The 21,082-nt window shown below is 47.2% G+C and overlaps 1 protein-coding gene across 11 annotated transcripts in view; it reads right to left on the bottom strand.

Annotated features, from left to right (window-relative positions):
* The window catches only part of SEC31B (SEC31 homolog B, COPII coat complex component), a 33,796-nt gene extending 12,714 nt beyond the window's left edge, over positions 1-21,082 (bottom strand). For 2 of the 11 annotated variants that reach the window (XM_024555740.3, XM_053922852.1), the window contains exons 1-14: positions 20,897-21,082; positions 18,392-18,478; positions 17,948-18,071; positions 9,735-9,930; positions 9,427-9,522; positions 8,361-8,504; positions 7,873-8,015; positions 6,918-7,017; positions 6,628-6,789; positions 5,950-6,084; positions 3,344-3,574; positions 1,307-1,381; positions 945-1,043; positions 489-588 (exon numbers count right to left, since the gene is read on the bottom strand). In XM_024555740.3, coding sequence (XP_024411508.2) covers positions 489-588; positions 945-1,043; positions 1,307-1,381; positions 3,344-3,574; positions 5,950-6,084; positions 6,628-6,789; positions 6,918-7,017; positions 7,873-8,015; positions 8,361-8,504; positions 9,427-9,522; positions 9,735-9,930; positions 17,948-18,071; positions 18,392-18,470 — 1,684 coding nt within the window. In that variant the 5' untranslated portion in view covers positions 18,471-18,478; positions 20,897-21,082. Of the gene's footprint in view, positions 1-488; positions 589-944; positions 1,044-1,306; positions 1,382-3,343; positions 3,575-5,949; positions 6,085-6,627; positions 6,790-6,917; positions 7,018-7,872; positions 8,016-8,360; positions 8,505-9,426; positions 9,523-9,734; positions 9,931-17,947; positions 18,074-18,391; positions 18,562-20,896 lie in introns of those variants that run through there. The other 9 variants (XM_053922851.1, XM_024555741.3, XM_053922853.1 and 6 more) reach the window with 9 other exon arrangements.

Raw genomic sequence — 21,082 nt, 5'->3', positions numbered from 1 at the left:
CCTGCCTGCCCTCAGACCGCAGCTGCCTGTCCCCTGCAGAGCCAGCCCACAGCACAGCTCCTGGATCTGTGTCACTCAGCTTCCCTTGCCCCAAACAAATTCCCAAGTTTTACTCCTCAACAACCAAATGTAGGGGGGTGTCCTGAGGTGCCCAGGTCCAATGGTAAATCTCTAAGGAGAGAACCCAAGGTGAGGGAGAGACTCATGTGGCAGCATCACAGGTGTGATGTGTGATTGCTCAGTAAGAAAAGGGTTCCTTAAAGCAAGAACACAAAAGGAAAGAAAAATATCTTAGTAGATGGCCTTCCACAGGAACAACATATCCATGGAAGTCAAACAGTGCTCTAACCAGTGACAGAACCACCCAGTATTTGTGATGGTGGGAGGCAGGCAGGAGGCAGGGGACGAGAAGGAAATGTCCTGAAGTCTGAGAACTCGGAGCCCACCTACTCCCATGCAGAGGGTTCTCTCCCTCAGGGTCAGGGTACCTTCTGTGATGGAGATCTCCCATGGAGTCACGTTCTGAGGGACCAGCTCATCAAAGAAGGTTGAGGAGGCAGAGACTTCCTCTGAGGTGTGTTGGGAGGCCTGTACAGGAAGGACAGAGGTGGCTACTTAGGCAATGAACCGTGAAGACTGAGAACTGGCTTAGTAGTGCTCTCTGGAAGCTCTACTATATTTGGCCCTTAATGGGTAAAGCTAGAAGAATAAACAGGTAAGGTTGGGAAGGGCTATCGCTCATGGTGAAAACACAGCTCCACTTCCAGACCAGAAGTTTATGGACTCTGTGTCTCACCATGGTTCTACGAGAGGGCGGAGTCTCAAGACTTCCACAGAAGCGGAGCACTTCATGAGAGCAAAGCAAGGGGCCAGGAAAGGGAAAATGCCCTAAAAGCAGGTCTCTTGCGCTACCATAGGTCTGGCTGGCTGGGCCCCTACCACACCTGGCTGCAGAAGACCTGTTGTCTGTGACTGTTGAGGTCATCCCGCTTGGGCTGAGGGCTCTCTCCCAGCCCGGAGTTGCTCTTCAACCAAGTGGCCACCTGCAGGGAGAGACCTATGAGTACCCCTCCCTCCAGAACAAGGTCAAACAAATAAGCAGTATGCTTTCTTCCCACCTCCAAACCCTATCAACTATCAAGGTCCTTGAGCTGTTTTCTTGGGAAAGAGTCTAACTCCAGGAGGTCCATTGTTTGTATATGCATTAATGAAGCCCAGGAAGAGGTATTCCGAGACAGTTTCCACTGACGGGATTCTCTTCTTCTCTGTATATTAAGTACGTGATTCTGATGTCAAAGCAGCTTACCTTCTTCTGAAGCTCATCTTTACTGTATCCTAAGAGCTTTAAGAATTTCATTCTGGAGTCTCGCTCCAAGGTCACCTAAGGAACCACAAAACATAGAGGGCTCCATTAAATGAATTTGATTAAGTCTCTCGTGCTAAAGCTGGACATCTGTGCCAGTGTACCCTCAAATATAGTTCTCTGTACTACCAGAAGTGCCTTACTAAGGCCAATACCACCTCTCTCTCCCTTTTTTTTCCTCAGATTTGAATCCTGCTGGGCTGTGGGCTTAGTGTTAACAAAACCCTTCCTCCCTTCTGCATGAGAACTGAACCTTCAGTTGACTTCCTAGATCTGTTACCCTGGTAACCTGACAAGAGTAAAACGTTAGTTATCCTTCTAGGCAACATTGCTTGTGACCGGTAAATTGTATTTGGGCTTGACCTATATAAACTATAAATAACTGACGTGGACACCAAGCTCTGGGCTTCCCTGATTGTAAGGATTCTTGTAACTGAGCGATCCCTTGCAGAGATTCTAGAAGCTACACTTTTGGAGTTGGTACAGGAGATATTGGCTCTTCTGGGCCTGAGGCTTCTAAGCCAGGGCAACTTTCACACCTGCCTGGTGTACGCATACACCTTAACTCCTTGAACCAGAGCTGACTTCTGGGAGCTGAAGAAGAGAACGCCGCACTGCTGCGTGGGCTGCTGCGGGACCGCCCCAGAAGGGCACGCCTGCTGCTGCCCTGCCGGCAGGCTGCAGTTCCTGTCCCATGTCTTTCTGAGGAGATGATACCAAGTGCGCCTTCTGAGTCTAAACGTCCCGTTGAGAAGACTCCTGCTGGAAGGTGCATGGATACAGTAAACAAGGTCAGCTCATCTACTCAGTGTCCCAGACACAGGGCCAGGGCTTCCTGAAGCCCTACCCTAACATGGGTTTGCTGGTCTGGGCCCTTCTTTTACCTACACTGAACCATGAATTCCGACTGCCATCTTCTCCATAGCCTCAGAGGGCCTCTCCTTCCATGCTCTTCCCTTGGAAATGTTCGGCCACACTCAGCTTCAGGACCACCCTGATGGACAGCTCTTGGGGAGCATTTTCAGCCAGACTCCCCTTTGCCTGAGTAAAAAGGCTGAATTCCTGATTACTTCCTCTCTCATGATTACTCCTTCTATTCTCTTTCCCACCCCATCATTCCTGAAGCTATTACCTGTATCCTGCTTATAACAAAAGCATCTTTTCTCTTTTTTTCCCATATCTTTTTCTAGCTTCACTCTATAGTTGATCTTTTTCAAATCCTTTTCTCCTGCCCGGAATCCTGGTGTCTACCTTCATTAACTTCTACTCTGTCTGAAGCACAGACCCCAAGTCCTTCTCACAACTCCTGGACAAGGCCGTGTTCTTTCTGCATTCTTCTCTACAGTCCCAAAGATTTGAATAACCCTCTTACTGCCTGTCCGGTCAGTTATTTCTCTTTCTTCTGCATCACTCTCCTCTCATCTGCCCATTTCCTTTGACAGCTATACCACTCCTCCTGGTGTCATAAGCAACGTGAAATTAAATTAGCACTGGAACAGAAGCCACGCCTCCAGAACAGAGCGAAGCTTGAGCCTGGAGCCCCACCACAATGGCTTGCTTTGGGTTGCTTGAAACAAACGCAAAGCCTTCTGATGATGATATACTCTTTCAGCCAATCTTCTTCCCTTCCTTTCCCTTCTTTACTTCTCCCTTCACATCACCTTATTTGCCCTTTGGCATGCCTGTGGAAGCCTTCACCTTGGCTCTGGTAAAGTATCCAGGACATAAGCAAAAGTAGCAAAAAAGGCAAATGTCATTTGTACTCATCAGCTTTCCTAACTGCAAATAGCCTTTGAACTTCCGGTAAAGGATGAAGATTTTGTGCCCAGTGGGTGAGGGTTGTGTAGGAAAAAAACCTAACGGGTTGGGGCCTCTGAAATCTGGGTCAGAGTGTGGTTATGCATCTTCCGGAGTTGACAGAGGCTGGAGTACCCAGCTTTGGGGAAACACTTCTGAGCATCCAGCCTTCAGGCTTCCTACCGTCAGGAACTGCCAAAGCATCTTTTCGCTTTGCTGTGACGCTCGCTGGATCTTGTTCTGACAATAATTGAGGAGACTTCCTGATCCCAGGGCTTCCTGCAACTCAGCTGACCGCGTCAGGAATTCAGATTCTGTGGTGACTTGACTGATGAAGACGAGGTGGAGGCAAGGCTGTGGCACCTGATGGGCAGAGGTGCTGGGAAGGCCAAAGGTAACCAGCTTCCCCCCAAACTGGTGAGGAAAAACAAGAAGGGCACAGGTCACGCCTTCAAGTTAAAAATGAACAGCAAGCCAGGATCACAGGGAAGGCTACGTACTGGTCAATCTGAGGACAGGAAATGAATAAGAGACCAACTGGGGGTGGGATAGGATCAGGAAATGAGTAGCAAATGTGTCCCATACCAAAACCACCTCTGCATTTTTAGCGCCATCAGCTTAAAATTTCAGCACATGGTACTCATTTTCTCCTCACCTGTCCTGGTGCTTCTCCCAGTCACCAGGACCAAACACCTGGGCACCATCAGTCTCTATAGCCACCACAGCCAAGCAGCAACAAAGTCTCACCTCTTCTCGTTCAATGTCTCTCATGCAGGCCCCTCTGTCTCATTCCCAGTGTCAGCACACCTAGATTGCTGGAATAGGTTGCTAGCCTCTAGGCTTTTTCCTCCTCCAATCCAAGCATTACACTGACACCCGTGCTTGTTGCTCCTCAGGAGCTTGAAATGATTCCACAAGGCCACGGGAGAGAGCTGAAGTTCCTCTGCCTTTTGTGCACAAAATCCTCCAAACTCATGGCCAGACCTGCCTCTGCAGGACCTCTCTCCCTGCTCATTTATGAGATCGTTCTGCATCCCCCAAGGGCCCGCTTCATTCCTGCTCCCGTGCCCTCCCCCACCACAACACCTCAACGTGAGCACCCTTCTCGCCAAGTTAGGTACTTCGCATAAAGCACTCAGCACAAACACGGAGCTTAGAAAAGATCCTTCACTCCAGCAGTTCTCTACCTTGGCTCCACATTAAAATCACCTAGGGATCTGTTCAGAGTTGCCAGGCTGTACCCCAAACAATAAAATCAGAATCTCTGGGGGTGGGACTAGGCATCAGTATTTTTAAAATTCTTCAGGTCATTCCAACTGCAGCCAAGGTTGAACTCCTGTTGTATTCCCCCTCCATTCACTATTTCCCTTCCTAAGGTCCCCTCCTTAATGAACTTTCCCAGGCAGAATTCTTCTATTGAGTCCTACAGCACAAAGTCTACACTTCAATTAGTGCTAAACACAACCAGCATAATTTGGATTGGTGTAGTACTGGATAGTTTGACAAGGTGTTTACATATATTCTCATTCGACGTTTACATCAGTAAGCTGGGCAGATACAACTAACTCCGTTTTACAGATAAGACCACTCAAGTCCTGGGTTAAGTGACTTGCCCAAGGTTACCCAGCTGACAAGCGACAGATCAATATTAAGAATTCAAGCCTCCTGACCTCGGAATCCTTCACCTCACTGCCTCCTGACTGTGTCGGTCTTACCTCCCCAATAAAACTGTTGGCTCTAAAAACAACAGCCTCAACTTTTATGCACCTGCTTTTAATTCAAACCTAAATTTAAAGTATTGGGCTAGGTATTAATATGTTAGGGCCCTGCTACTCCTCAGACCAGCAACAAGGGCATCACCTGGGAACTTGTTGGAAAAGCAGACCTTGAGCCCTATCCCAAAACAAATGAACTAGAATTTGAATTTTAATAAGATCCCTAGATAATTTGCATTCAGATTAAAGTTTGAGAAGCACTGCTTTCTCAGATAAAATGAACAAGATGTGGTCCCTACCCTCAAGGAATCTATTACTTAGTAGGGTGTTGAGACATGCATATAAGTAATGTTAATACAGTTAGAATGTATCATTACAGGGGTGTGAATCTGTAATTCACACCCCTGTAATGATACATTCTTCTGAGATTACAGAAGTGAGGGTGAGTTTGACTAGGGGTAAAGACAGGCCTCACAAGGGACCTTGAAAGGCTGTAGCAGGGTTCAGTGGCTTGAGAGCAAAGCTGAAGGGTGGGGTACGGATGGAGGCAGCAGAGTCAGGGAGTTATTCATGGAACAGAAGGGAGTCAGATTTATTTGGATCATAGAAACCATGTGAGAATAGGGTAGGAATAAAAGCTGGAAAGGTACTCATAGATGGGGCTCTCTGTACATTTTGGGTCAAAGGTTTTGAGCAGAGGAGTGACAGGATGAAATCTACATTTTTTTTAAATCTTTCCTGCTTTGTATTCTAACCCTTACATAGCTGGACTCACTGCCAGTCCAGACCTGTAAAGGTTACAGAAAAATCAGGTGGAATCTCAGGCAGTTCTGCATAACTGGGAGGTCTGAAGCAATCAGTTCCTTTGATGTGGGACTGGCACCCCAAGCAGGTGAAGGGGGAGAGAGGGAAGCTATAGTAGTAACACGCTGCTTGAGCAGTAAAGTGGGATCTGATCTGAGATATGGGTGGATGAAAAAATAGCTCCTACAGAACATAGCTCCATGCTGGGAACATGGTAGGCTTCACAAGCACTCACACGTACAACCACGCACATACACACACTGCACTTACAGCAAATGAAACGCCTGCTGGCCTTCTCATCCATTTGGGGGCTTTTTTCAGAGGAGGTATCAGTGATGCTTGGGCCACCTGCTCGGGCACCTGCAATGGCGGGAGAGGCTGGCCTCTGCTGAAGGAAGAAGAGATCTGGGGGCAAAAGGAGACCTGCATCACTAGCCTGAAATGGTTCCTAGCCAGGAACTCCACCTACAAACTCCATTTTGGGAGGAATCTTTGAGATACCCAATCTGGTCTACAAAGTCCAGACTCCCATATTCCAAGGGACTGATAGCGATGGTGGGAGTCCCACAAAGCAGGCTCTAGGAAAGCCTACTGCTCCTAAGGTCTACGGAGGTGTGTGACGTAAAATGGATCTATAGGAGAGAGGGAAGTAGGATAGCTCAGACTTCCAAAATCATGGCCCCAGTATGGAGGTCCAATGTCCCTGAAATGCCACAGGGAACATCTGAGAGCAAAAGTCAAGGTGAAGGCCTCCTTTGCACTGTGGCAGGAACTGACAACCTCCCAGGAAGATGGGCACTGGAGCAAAAGTACCGCTCTCCCAAACCTAGGGCCCTGCCCTCCCACTCTTCAATAGTCCCCACTTCTTCCCAGGCCATATGTTCTGCTCTCTCCCCGCAAACAGAGAGAGCCCCTCCCCTCCAGCATTTGCCACTCAGCCCTTCAAACCTTGTCAGCCTGTCTCATCTGCTGGACTTCCCAGCTCCTACCCATCACAGAGTACAAACTGATCCAGCCATCAAAGGAGGCAGCAGAGAATACTGGAGGGTCCCGAGGGCACCACTGCACATCAGAGCACCAGCTGCTCTGTGTGGGTAGCTTATACACCACCTAATACGGGGGAACACACCGTTAGGGAAGCCCTGACGTAGGTAAACCATCCCAGAACACACAGGCGTCACTGGATTTCCCCCCCACCTCATCTCCCATCCAGCATGCCCACACGAGCGCCAGCCTACCTCGCTGCTCCCCAGGTTCCAGCACAACACCTGGTTGTCCTTGGCACTACTGAGCAGCAACTCAGCATCAGCCTGGCTCCATGACACTGACAAGATACCCCTGAAAAGGAAGGAGGAACTAGCATTTGCTGAATGCCTACTACGAGTAGGGTACTTTATATATCTCCGATAAATCTCATCTCTACAAAATGAGCAATCTGATTTTATTTTACGAATGAGGAAAATGAGGCTTTGACAAATTAAGGAACTTTCAGCAGTCAAGCAGCCAGGATCTAAGTTCATTCCCAGAGCCTATACACTGTGTACATGTCACTGTGCCTCCCATGGGTCACTGCAGGATGGCCTGCTTTTTCACCCTGGTTGTAGAGTAGGGACTATGAATCAGCATGGACCAGAGAAGCACCCATTGCTACAGGTGCTTTTAGCTCAGGAGGGAAGTGAGGACCTAACTCTCAAAATCCCCAAGAAGGTATAAAGGCAACATGGCCTTTTCATCAGAAAAACCGACTGTGGGGCTGCTTTCTCTGCTGCAAGCCCACGAGCTCAGCTCAGAGGCAGGCCTGCGTGCAGGACAGACAGGAGCCAAGGCTCCTTCATGTGGAGAAGTCTTGGAGAAGGCAACCTCATCACCTACACAAATGAGCATTATCCTCAGATGGGAGCCTAGAGACTCTCTAGGGGGCTAAACACTGGCTCCAGTATTTCTCTCGACCCCACCTCCACTCCCATCCCTAGAAATTAGATGGAATCTCAGGCTCTTCACCATGACTTCCAGGTCTAACGGAACTCCTGTTGGTTGGGGCTGGAGCTAGGGCTGGGTGACTGTGCGTTCATTGGGATGGCTCTGAAGACAGGGAGGGTGTTTGGTAACTAAAGTGAGGCATTTACTGCCTCCTACCCAGGTCATTATGCCCCCGCCCTCCACCAAGGATATAGATGACGTTTGAGATGCTACCTGCTATGGCTCTCCAGCACCTTCAGGGGCGAGGAGGCAAAGCGCAAGTCCCACAGCTGAATCACGGGGAGGCGGTCATCTTCTGAACACAGCACCAACTGAGTGGCTATGTCTGGGTGCCAGGCCAGGCCTGAGCAGTGCATCTGTGAACAAAGCAGACACCATGGGTAACGTGCTCTTCTCCTCCTAGTTATGAACCTTTTGTGCCCAGTTGGAATGGGCCCACTCTGAGGGCGGGCTTTGTGGTGACTGGGAACACCACAGCCATCAGAAAATAAGTGACAGCCACGGATAAGTAAGGAGCATTAGAAGCCCCGGTCTCAACTCTGTTTAGCCCCTAGGCTTTCGCCCTCAATAGGAAATCCGCTAGGGGCTGAATCCACAAGCGTAACAGCTGCAAAGAGCCCTGGCCTGGGGGGGAGCAGCTGCCACAACTAGGCACGAGAGGAAAGCCACAGTCTAAGCCTGTAGTTTGCTCCATGACTCACCCTGTTGCTGTGATCACTGACTTTGATGATAGGTTCATTCTTCCTGAGATCCCACACAACTGCCTTGCCGCTGGGGTGAGCAGAAGACAAAATATGTTGAACTTGCCGGTTCCAAGAGAGCGCCTTGATGTCTTCTGGGGGCTGCTGAGGCAGGATGGGGGTAGGGGGTGGAGGACAACTCATCACCCCCCAGACCAAAAGACATCCGCATTCCACTGCTCCCAATCACCCACAGAAAGCCTAAGAGCAGACATGGGGCTACCCAAACCAAGACAGTCTCCGGGAGCTGGAAGCTGAGTTTCCCAGAAAGGACCCTTTAGGGTCCTGGTATAGCAGCTGAGACAGCGGCAGGCACACGTGGTTTTACTGCTGCCCCAGGTGCCCCTGAGAGGAGCAAGTCAAGATTTGAAAACAGCCCTCAGGGAGAGGAGGAGGAAGGTGAGAAAGGGAGGGAATCGAGGGACAACTGTAATAGAATGACAATAAAAAAATCATAAAAGAAATCCCCAAAGAGTGAGGCAGAAAGAAAAGCCATTGCTACCTTTAGGGCACGGGTGCTATCAAATGCATTCTTAACTTACCTCACGATACTGTAAGCACAAGCCAGAGAAAAGCCAGGAAGCAAAAGGAGGCCCAGTTATAGACTGACAGGTACACTCAGAGACAGGGATTCACGAGACCCCCGACTGCATGGGAGAGCCAGACAGAGACAAGGCTGACCCTCCCCACAGAAAGGGCGAGGCTACATCTGGGAGTCCTACGCTGGTGCCCTCTGCGCCACGCCGCTTCACCTTAAATAGCACCCTCCTCCCTTCTCTCAATGTCTTTTACTGCCCCTGCTCTCCTTCATTTTCCTTCCAGAAACTCCAAAGACAGTTAATGACCACAAGCCACCCCCCCACCCATCCCCACCCCCCCACATGCACCCTCCCCTCCCCTCTGTCCCGTAACCATCCGGCTGGTGGCACATAGTCTGTGGAGCTTTATTGCCCTCCAGTGGTAAAGCTTAACATCTCCTATGCTCTATTTACCTCCAGAATTCAAGCAGCAGCCCCAGGAGTCTCACCTGTGACTTGGATCCTGGGGTCATTGGCACACTCAGGTTATTCAAATCCCAAATGAAGATTTCAGAATTATTGGCCCCTGAGGCCAGGAGGTTGCCCTGTATGAAGAACAGGCTTTTGGAGACCACCATCCCAGGAAGAGATGAGAGCAGGAGAAGGGGCAAGAGACCCATAAATGAGGCTTCCAAAGCCTCCCCCGTAACAGCCTGGGCAGGGCTCAGCCTTAGAGACTGAAGGTCACAAGTGAATGCTTCTGTTCAGAGCTCTTGCTCCAGTGCTTGGCCATGCCTGACCAAATGAAATGTAGTACCTGGAAAGGATTAAAGTCAAGGGCTCTGACAGCCCCTGTGTGCTTCTGTCTCTGGGCAATCACAGGCTCCTTCCCCGAAGACAGGATGTGGGTCACATTGTATAGAGTAAGCATGCCATTGTCCCCGCCGCCTGCAATAACCCCGGAGCCTTCCAGAAGCCCACTGCCAAAGCTCCCCCAGATCAGCTTGTGAAACCTACAAAGAGGAGGAACTAGCATCAGCACCAATTCAGGTCCACATCAGTAAGCCTCTACGTATGCAGGCATAACCCCACTCCTGGCGGGGGCCTGCCTGTCTCATTTCCCAGATACGGAATGGAGGTCTCCTCTGCCTGGTCCTGCCCTCTCTCTGAAAAAAAGATTCCCTCTATGGTACACTAGAAGCTGGGAAACCATTGCCTCAGAGTTGTGTGGAGATTTTTTTAAGGGTTAATATTATATGGGCTTCATGATAAATACTTCAAATAGATTACTTCACCTAACCCTCACAACTCACATCAACTAACATTTATTGAATACTTCCTATGTACCAGGCACTATCTCAAGTGCTTTACATGTATTAACTGATTTAATATTCAACAACCCCTTAAGGTGTTATTATTAATTCCACTTTCAACTGAGGAAACTGAGGGACAGAGAAGTTATGAAAATTTGCCTATACAGCTAGTAACTGTATCTCCATTTTACAGCTAGGAAGTGGCAGAGTCAAAGTTCAAAGTCAGACCCATTTCATTTTATGCCTGAGATCCCTACTGTCTTCTGTTTAAAGGAAGATCCAAACTTTTCTGTACCTGACTAGAAGCACATTCCCTAGACCAAGAATTGTTGTCCCCTCTTCCCTCTCAAACTGGGAAAAAAGACCCAAGGACCTTCTCACCCCACGCCTTTCCCACATGGCTAGGCCACTGAAGCTGTTACGTGGCTGTAATGGGCCAGCCTTAGAGATAGGAAGCATTGAAGAATACACTTCTTGGGAAACACTTTCTGGCTTTCTGAGGATGCTTCTAACAAGATGCTGCCAGTTATCTTACACATAAGAAGAACGTGGACCCTGGACCCCCTGCAAACAAATACGGGTCCTCTGCAAAGGTCTTCAAGAAGGCATGTGAAATCCCCAAAACCCCCTAGGGGGTCTGTCCTCCATTTCTCAGCTGCTAGCCAAGAGTATTTCCACAGTCCTTCAGAGAAGTCAGATTTCACATCAAATGATGTCCTAAGGCCCCTAATTGAAATAAAAAGTTCCCACACACTAGGAGCAGTCAACAAAAGAAAACTGAGTGCGGTGACCAGGCAGGAATCTGTTTGGCCAGTCACAAGAGCAGAGCCCACCTGCCAGAAGAGAAGAGCTGAGCATCGGTTCAGACTAGGTTAGCATCTGAAGCAAAACAGCAGAGCTATGACAACATATTGTGTTTGCCAGAGGACAGGATAAGGAGAGTAACCGGGTCAAATATATGGTAACGGAAGGAGACTAGACTTTGGGCGGTGAGCACACAATACAATTACACTTGAAATTTTTACATTATTAATGAATGTCATCTCAATAGTGTTTTAAAAACAAAGCAAAAAGCAGCAGAACCAACACAAATGGTGGTGCTAAAGCTACTGTCAGAAAGGCCATGTTTTCTAAGGTTGTCCGATCTTAAGAGGGCAGAGGAATGTCCACCCTGGTTCAAGAGGCTGCCGGGGCATCTTGGGGCTAGAGGGTGGTGCTGGCAGAGGACAAGTAAACAGAGTAACTACAGAAGTCCATAGCAGGTCACACAAGAACCAGAGGGGGGTGTGGCCAGTGGAAAACCCACATGGGAATGGAAATGGCAGTGACGTCACAACATACAAGCCAGAGTAAAAGGTACTTGAGACCTCAAGGGGGGGAGTTGTCCGACAAGTTTGAGAAGAGCGCCCAGTCACTCTAGAGTGGCTGGAATGCAGAACGCGGAGTGTGACAAAATGATTTTATTTCTGTAAGCATGTAGACAGAGTAGTCTCACGATTGGCCACTTCACTAGTGAGGTGACGCGGGAGCCCGAATAGGACGTGATAGGAAACACCTGGGAGAGTGGGACGACCTCGGATGAGTCAAGCAAGGCAGGGACTTGGTCATGCAGTGGGCTCAGGACTGTTAATCATCCCTGCTCCACAAATAGACAGCGGACGAGAGATAGTTATGTGTGTGGAGACAGCGCGCAAGAGCTCGTGAGCAAATGTGACAAAATGTTAACAACTGATGACTCTAAGTGAGGTATATGATTGTTCATTGTACCAGTCTTCAACTTGTCTATGTTTGAATACTTTAAAAAGTTTCAAAAAAAAAAAAAAAAAAAAAAAAGATGGCCTTGGCCTGAACAAACAAACTAAGAGACTGAAGGGGAAGGCATAAGAAGAAGAGTTTCTACAGAAGCTGGGAATTTTCAAACAAAAGAATACAGGTGGAATTCTGTTAAAGAGGTTTTCAGGATAATGATGGCAACAATGGAGACCATAGGACATCACAGAGGGATGGGCAGCACCTAAATACAGGTTCTTTGATTCTTGTGAAGCAAATTTCCAGACACAGAACCTCAGAACCTAAATTTCTAGCATGACCCTCCAGGTGATTCTAATAAGCAGGCAGGGTTGAGAACCACTGTACTGGATACATCAGGCTGCATACCAGTCTGCAACAATGGGGGCCGACATTGAACTTCATAAAAATAGAATGAGCCCTAACAACCAGCTCATGGCTTCTGGTGAAAGGCAAAAGACAAGACTAGAAACTAGTCAAGGCCTGTCCAGGAAGTATCCAGCCATGCAATATGAAAAACAGCAACATTTATTGAAGATCCAAGATCCAAGAAACACTGTACACAGGACAACGACACCTTGGTTCCCTGCAAAGTAGGGCACCGTGGGACCTCACACAGTTCTCCCAGCATCTCTTCTACTGTTCAACATATTCTGCAAAATCCTTTGTTAGAATTGCCATCAGCTTCCTTATCATGTTTCCTGAATCTCACTGACAGTGTGAAATCTCTTCCCTTTCAAAGGTGATTTTAGTTTTGGGAAAAGACAGAAGTTGCAGGGTGCCAAATCCAGGCTGTAGGGGGCCTGAGCCACCTGGATGGTTTGGTGTTTCACAAAAAAACTCTGCACAAGACGTGATGCATGAGCAGGCATGTTGTCATGATGAGGCTGCCAATCACCAGTTGCCCATAGCTACGGCCATTTTCATTGTATTATCTCTCTTAACCAATGAAAACATCGAGGTAGTACTCCTTATTAATTGTTTGGCCTGAAGGGGTGTGCTTGTGATGGACAACACCCTCCCAATCAAAAAACACAGTTAACATAACCTTGATCTTGCTGCTACTTTGCTGCGCCTTCTGCGTGCATGGAGAACCAGGCAACTTCCATGGGGACCACTGGGCCTTCATCTCCAGATCACAGCCGTAGACCCACGATACATCTCCAGTTATGACCTGGAGGAAATCCGGTTCATTGGTAGTGGTTTGAATCAAGTCATCAGCAATTGCAGTACGATGTTCCTTCTGCTCTGGCAGCAAGTCACAAAAAGAATTTTGCCACTATACGTTTCATGCCAAGATCCTGCTTCAAAATGTCAGACACGGTAGCTTTTGGAATCCCCAGACCAGCTTCTAGTTCTCGCACTGTCAGTTGCCAATCTTTGCTGATTGCAGCCCGTACATGTTCAACGTTCTCAGGTGCTCTGCTTGTTGCAGGCCTTCCAGAACACGGATCAATTTCAAAAGATTCTCAACCATCTTTGAAGGGTTTGTGCCACACTTTTATTTGTGCTGCACTCATTGTATTGTCTCCAAAAGCCTTGTGAATCATCCAAATAGTTTCTCTGGAGGGATGTTCAAGCTTAACACAAAATTTGATGCAGATCCATTGCTCTGCTCACTCAGTCACTTTGAATGTGACGGCCACACAGTACGCACGCTCACTCAATGGTGTCTATTGCCCCCACTGACCATACAGTGTAGTTTCGACCAGTGGAAGCTGTCGTCGTTCACGCATGCACATTCCAGTTCACTCTCCTTGATTGCCAGGTTACACAGATGTCACGCAAACCATTTTCATCATATTAACAATGACTGGAACATTTTTGGATAGACCTTGTATAATAACATATGTCAACTCTAACTGAAAAATTTAAAAATGATTTAAAAAAAAAACAAGGCTGAAGAGAATAAATTAAAGCCTGTGAGATCAGAACTTCATACCAGCTAAACTCATCTGCGGCCAAGCTTTAGTTACCTTATAATTAGGAATATGCACTGTATAAATACTTCCATAATTTATGGATTTCTTTGTTTTGGATTTTACTTTTATTTGCTTAGAAAGATTCCTTTTGAAAAACCCCAGCCTTGTGTTAGTGAACTAAAGTGAAAATGAGTTTGTCCACCTCTAGTCCATAATAGCTGAGGAACTCCAAGTTTCCTTAAAAGTCACAGGGAGCAGTGAAGGCAGCGCTCCGAGCTAGCGAATGAAGACAGTGGGGTGCAGCAATGGCTGGTTGAGAGAAGAACTGCTTTTCTGAATGTAGAGTACGTGCCAGGCTACTGTGTGCCTACTACACAAGGGGGATCCAAAAAACCCTGGAATTTATTTATAAAAAATTGTGTATTTATTCTCACATGTTTAAACTTCAGTCACCTTCAAAGTACTCTCCATTTGATGCGATGCACCTATCAAGGCTTTTTTTCCACCACTCAAAACAGTTCTTGAACTCATCGATTTTGATGCCTTTTAGTGCTTCTGCCATTTTTTGTTTCACGTCTTCCACATCAGCAAAATGTTTCCCTTTGAGGAATTTTTTCATACAGGGAAACAACAAAAAAAGGCACTGGGGCAAGACTGGGTGAACAGGGAGGGTGGGGCATGGGGGTCATGCCATTTTTGGTCAAACACTGCTTAACACTCAGTGGGGTGTGGGCATGTGTGCTCGTATATCACCCATCATGAAATGAGCAAACTTGTTGAAAAAGTCTTAAAAAAAAATTCATTGAAGCCAAATGCAGCCTCTCACACCACCACCAGCTGGGACACTGATACAGATGGGTTCTTAGAACTCTCACCCAGCGGGGGAAGCCTGTACTACAAGGGCCTGTCCTCCAAAAGATAATTCTGGAGTTTTTATGGGGCATCTCCCACTTTGTACATCCTGAATTTACAAAGAAAACAGGGCCACAGAAGTTAAATAACATGCCTAAGAGGACAGTAGATGGAAAAACTGGGATTTGAACCCAGGTCTGTCCAATAGCAAAGCACGTGCTCTCTTGATTCGGTGATCTTGGTGTCTTCTAGAGAGAAGGCAAGTCTTAGAAACAGGAAAACCAAGAGAAATATACAAAGTGATCTTTTTCTGCTTGGTGTTGTCGCTCACACAGGGACCAAGACAGATGAAAGTGCTCCCAAAGAAGACAGAACTGAGATAAAGGTACTGGAGGACAGATCACCTACTTTCCCCACGTTACTATAGGATGGGTCACACAGCCGCCACTCAGAGATCTAGAACCTCAGTGTAGATGAAGGGGGAGAGTAGATCACACAGTGGCCTCTGACATCATTTGGCCACAGCAGCTGTGTATTATGCTCCCAGAAACCTGTCTTCGTGAGTGAGATTCATCTAACAAGTCAAACACCGCTTGCTTCAGTGCACATGCTAACCCATGTGGATTCTGACCGCATCCAGTAACATTATCCACGCACTCTCTTCCATCTGTTTATAGCTTGCGGCTGTCCCTTACCCACATCCATGCAGGCATTTCAGAACACCTCCCTCCAGGCAGGTATTTCTAAATGGGTATTTCTCTGATGCATCATGGATGGAGGAGGAGGGATTGCCAGGATTCAAATGTGTCTGGGGTGTGGGTCTGGTGGAAAAGGCAAGCAAAGGGAAGGGGAAGATTTTGAAAAGTATATGTTTAGTTAATAATGAAGAGACACAAGGAGCAGTTTTAAAACAATAAATAAAGGGTAAAAGAAAGGAGACTAACCTAGAAAAAGAAAGAAAAAGAAACTAAGACCTAAATTTCGAGCTCAGCATGTTCTTACAAGTCATCTTGTAAAGCCTCTTCTTCATACACAAGTGAGGAAACCTGAGGCCACTGACAGAACTCAATTTGGCCAAAGTCACAGAGCTTTCCTCAAGGCCGCCACCCGACACAGCTCTGCTTTCCACCTAACTCACACAGAGGATGGCACAAAAGGAAAGACGGAAGAAAGCATCGAGCAAAGGATGTGTAGCCCTCTACCTACGCTGATCATCTTGGTCAATAGCTTGAGATACTGACTTTGAAGAAGTGAATTAACGTAGGTTGAACAGAAAGAAGCAGGTGTCTTAGACCCTAGGGTGTCCAAACAGATTTCTTCCAAAAGGATTTCTTCCGAAAGGGCTCAACAGGATGGTTCAAAGGTAATCCCTTAGGTCTTTGGAAATGAGACCCAATCTTTACAAACAATTACAAAGGTGGGGGGGAAAAGTAAAGATGAAATACCATCAATATTATTACCTATACTATTTATTTTGGTTACAGCCCACAGATCCCTTCAGGGTGGAGCAGGGTTTGAGGTGAAGTTCATGACTCCCACCTTTAGTACCAACATTTCAAAAAGGGTCCCTGCAACCCAGTTGGCTGAAAAGCAAACAGATCATCACCCTTGAAAAGCTCTTAGACTAACTAAAGACTTACAATAACTAACTGAAGTGGTGGACAGAATGCTCAATTTGGTAACCCAAAAGTTTCTTATATCAATTATTCATTCAACAAATATTTATTAAACACCTAATACCAAGCATTGTTCTAGGTGCTAAAGAATAAAACCAGAAAATCTCTGCCCACGTGGATCTTAGGATTCAATTTCATGGTTTTCTAAGCAATTATAGAGCCTCCTTTTAAGGGGCTCTAGGTCTAGGGAGCCACTACTGTGCTAAAACTGCTTGGTTAGCCAAGAATAAGACCCCTGCCCTCTGTGCCTTTTCCTACCTCAAAGAGTATAAACACTACTGAGTCAGCTCACCCCTGTAAGAGGCTCTTTCTGAAATGCTTACGTAGAGGCTACGAAGATCTCATTACTATTGGTAAACCCTCTGGTGCCTGCTCTTCAAAAGGTGCAAGTACCAGAAATACAAAGATACGTAAAACACTGCAAAATACAGGTTCTGTCATAAAGTGGCACAGGGGCTCAAGAAAAAGAGAGCAATAATTAACCTTCGTTATTAGATTAAACCATGAAAATAAAGAAGAGGGTACTTCTTTCTAAAAATCTTAACTAATCTCTCAGATTCGCCCCCAAATTCCCAAGAGAATGGAACGTGCATTTGAAACTGGGGTCGGCAAGATAATTCTCTGGGCTACAAGGCAAAGACATTTTTAATCCAAAAAATGATGGAAGTTGCACTTTATTAACAGTACAATCATAAATGTACATTATTTACATTGAATATAGAACTTGAGTATAGTGAATATTCACATACTTCCAATGGTACACAAATTTCAAGTCCATTGCCTTAGCCTGTAAGCTTCATCTTTACCAAACCTATAAAAGAGCAGCTGAGTAATGGAAAGAAGGTAGGCTCTGGAGTTAGACAGGTGGAGACTTAACTCCAAGCTTCTCAGAGTTTTGGTTCCTGCCTATGTGAAATGAAAATAATGTTATTTATGGCTTAAGCTCCTTTTGAGGAGCGAGTAAGACACACAGAGCCCTTAGCATAGTGCCTGGCATGCATACGTGTGCTCAGTGAATGCAAGGAAGTGAATGCCGGCCCTCCAAGCCTGCCAGAGCCATGAAATCCATTAGTACCCAATCAGCCCCTGAAAGCAGTGAGGAGAGGGTCATTCGTCCTCCTCCCTTTGGCAGAAGAGGGGGATACTGTGTAAGGCTTTTATCTTCACAAGAGCCAAGGGAGGGAGGAATCGACATCTCTGGATTCAGAGAGAGATCAGGTACTCTTGGGTCCAGGCATCTCTATCACATGATTCTGCCTAACACTGCTGCTGCTGACCAGAAGGAGTAGGTGCTTTTAAAATCATTTTGCAAAATAAACCCAGAGTTAACTTCTCTCTAACTTGGTGGAGGTCCTTCCCCCCTCACTTGTCTCCTCAGGAGCCCTGAGAAGCACACACTTCTCAGAAGAATCCCCGGGGTTCCCCATCAGGGTCTACCCTGCATACCCATGAGCACTTCATACCCATGAGATATTGTACCTGCTCGAGGCAGAAAGGACTCCCTGGCGCTTCAAGTCCAAAGAAGGGTCCCTGAAATCAACCTCAAAGATTTCCAATGTGCCATTTGTGCTAAAGGAGGCATCTAGCTGCTGGGCAGATGTTCCTAGGCATAAGAAAAGTTAGGAAAAGGCAGTGAATGAGCAACAAAATATGCATGGATTTGAAGTATAAGTGGTAGGGAGTGGAGTGAAGGAGAGAGGAAAAGACTGAGTATACCTTCTTTCAAATGGTAACTTCGAAGAAAGCATGAGGTGCCTAGCCTTGAGCCACAGTCCAAGGCTGCCCTCAGGTACCAAAAAAACCTAATGTCCCTCTGCTTATGCTGTGAGCCAACCCCACAACTCTAAAGCACTCTCTGATGCGCAATGAAGAATTCTGCATACTAAGTTTCCCCATGGCTCCTAGTCCACGGTATCACCATACCTGTAGCCAGATATACAGGGTACTGGCTGGCCGGGCTCCACACTTGGACAGCTGGCCTTTCAAGTTCCTTCAGCTTCATGGTCTGACCTGTAGGTGGCAGAAAACTGACATGGCCCTCAGCTCACTGAAAATAGAAACCAGCATGCTTAAGGACCAGATCCAGGGAGCACCTGTGGACACGAGATCTTGTTACTTTCTCTCCATCACGGGATGGGGCATCTCAGGGCAACACAGGATGACAAACACTTGACCATTTGCATATCTGTAAGGCCAGTTCAATTACCCAATTCCTGAAATATAATGCTTTAAATCCAAAAGGATAATCAACGACACTGGTTGCCACAGGCCCCATGGCGATGATAACCATCGAACCAGATAACCTCTCAGTGACCTTATCAATTCCCTTGGCTTCAAATATTATCCACATGCCGATGACTCTGAAGTTTATATCACCAATACAAATCTCTCCTCCGAGCTCAAGTTTTTATATACAACTGATAATCAAGTGTTTCCACTTGGATATAGCTGATACCTAAAAGTCAGTCTGTCTAAAATGGAATTCTCTATTCCACATCATCTCCCCCAAAATCTGTTCTCTAGTATTCTTCATCTCATAAATGGTACCACTAGCTACCCTATTGCTAAACCCAGAAACCTGAAAATCACCCTTCATTCCCTCCCTTTCCCTTATTCCCTTCTAATCCATCATTAAGTCCTCCTGATTTTACCTCCAAAATGTATCTTAATCTACTTTTCTCCCTCTCCACCACCACCACTCTATTTGATGATACCATCACCTCTCACCCAGGTTACGTCAATAATCTTCCCACTGGTCATGTCCCTGCTGCTCAAACCATCACTCACTCCCTTCTCTACATAGCAGCAGGAGTGAACTTTTAAAATCAAAAATAGGATTTTGGCATTCCATGCTTAAAATCTTTCAATGGCTTCTATCACACTCAGAATAAAAATTTCCCCCTTATTCATTCTGCTCCAACTGCATTCGCTTTTGTGCATTTCCTGGCTTTTTCCCACCTTAGAGATTTTGCAAATTGTTCTTTATACTTTGAATGTTCTTCCTTTCATTGTCTGCATGACTGGCTCCTTATCACATCTTTCTGGGCTCAGCTTCTCATTTCCTGAGAGAGGTGAGCCACCCGATCAAAAAAAACCCCCAATTTTTTTCTTCTTAGCAATTTATAATCATATATTTATTTACATTTACATTGGTAGTCTCCTCCACTAAATAAACTCCATGAGAGCCAGCACTGTGTCTGCTGTGTTCATCGCATTATAACTAGTGTCAGAACAACGTCTGACACAAAGTAAGTGCTTGAAAATTTGCTGAATGAATGCAGACATCCATTTCAACTCTGTGGTTTACAATCCAATTCTAATGCACATTCAAGGTACCATCCCAATGAGCTCATAAAGCAGAAGGAGGGGGAAAAGTAACACAACTTGTGGGAAGAAACTTGGGACCTATGGCAACCTGCTTTAGCAAGCCACAGTCACATGACTTTTAACGTACAAAAACAGGAAGTACGTGGTTTACTTAATCTCCAATGTACTTTCCACTTAAAGAAAGTTTAAGATTGTCAAAGTAGCCAAGATTTCCAGGACACCTCTGAGCCCTCGAGGCTACATCACGAACCTTCAGACACGCTCCCTACACATCATACAGTTACCAGTGCCACCTGCTGGTCAAAACCATTTTCACGTTTCTGGGGGAAGATCCCTTAAGAAAAGTAGCAGTTGCTTAGCACTGTGCACTTGACATGCAATACTCATTAAATTCTCACTATGGTTTTATGCGGTACGTACTCTTGTTATCCCCATTCTACAAAAGCAAAAACAAAAAAAAGCAACTGGGTAGGTCAAGATGTGAACCTTTATGAGCCCCCGGAGCCCAGTGCTTTTAATCATTATACCAGTCTAAACTAAATTAAACTCCATAAAGTGTTTAAATCCTGACAGTCTAAAAACTGAGAAAATGGGCTTTTAATCTACTTTGCCCAGAGACATCTGCTCACAAAAAAAGGCCTCCGCTGGGGTCAGACTGGCCGGGGGAGGAGGAACGGGGCACTGAAGGTGGGAGAGCTATGTATGACCTTTTAACCAAAAGCTGAACAGACTGTTGCAGTGATGCGGGGAGGTCAGGAGAGCTTCTCTCCCGCCCTCCCCGAAGCGCGGCGCGCGGGCCATCAATAATGACCGGCCTTCCCTCCCAGGGAGGATGCAGACTCGAATCGGGCCCCGGGCCCAGGGCGGACGGGAAGGCGCGAGGGCGGCGCTGAAGAGGGACCGGGCGCGGCAGGTGGAGCCGGATCGCGCGAGGGAGCGTGCAGTGGGGGCCGCGAGAGGCACACCGGCCGGGGCCGGCGCGGGCCCGGGTCTCCGCAGAGGGCCTCCTCCCCCGGCGCTGTCCCGGAGGAGGAGCGGCGCTGCGGGTCCCCAGCTCAGTCTCTGCTCTCAGGGGCCCGCAGGCCCCGAGGGAAAACCAACCTGCCGGGAGAGCTCAGGTCAGGGGTCAGGCGCGGCGCGCTCGAGCAGGTCTTCTCAAGGGGCTTCGGGGAGCTGCTGGGCGTTGCGGACGGCGGCTGTGGAGGGCCAAAAGTAGTCCTGGCCCGCAGGGCATCGCAGCCCACACGCGCCGCGAGCTGGGAGCAGAGAACCGGGCCGGGCCGGGCC

Source organism: Desmodus rotundus, chromosome 4 (genome assembly GCF_022682495.2).
Source record: "Desmodus rotundus isolate HL8 chromosome 4, HLdesRot8A.1, whole genome shotgun sequence".
NCBI lineage: Eukaryota > Metazoa > Chordata > Mammalia > Chiroptera > Phyllostomidae > Desmodus > Desmodus rotundus.
Note: the sequence above shows the minus strand (reverse complement) of the source record. Positions and strands in the feature narration are given on the sequence as shown.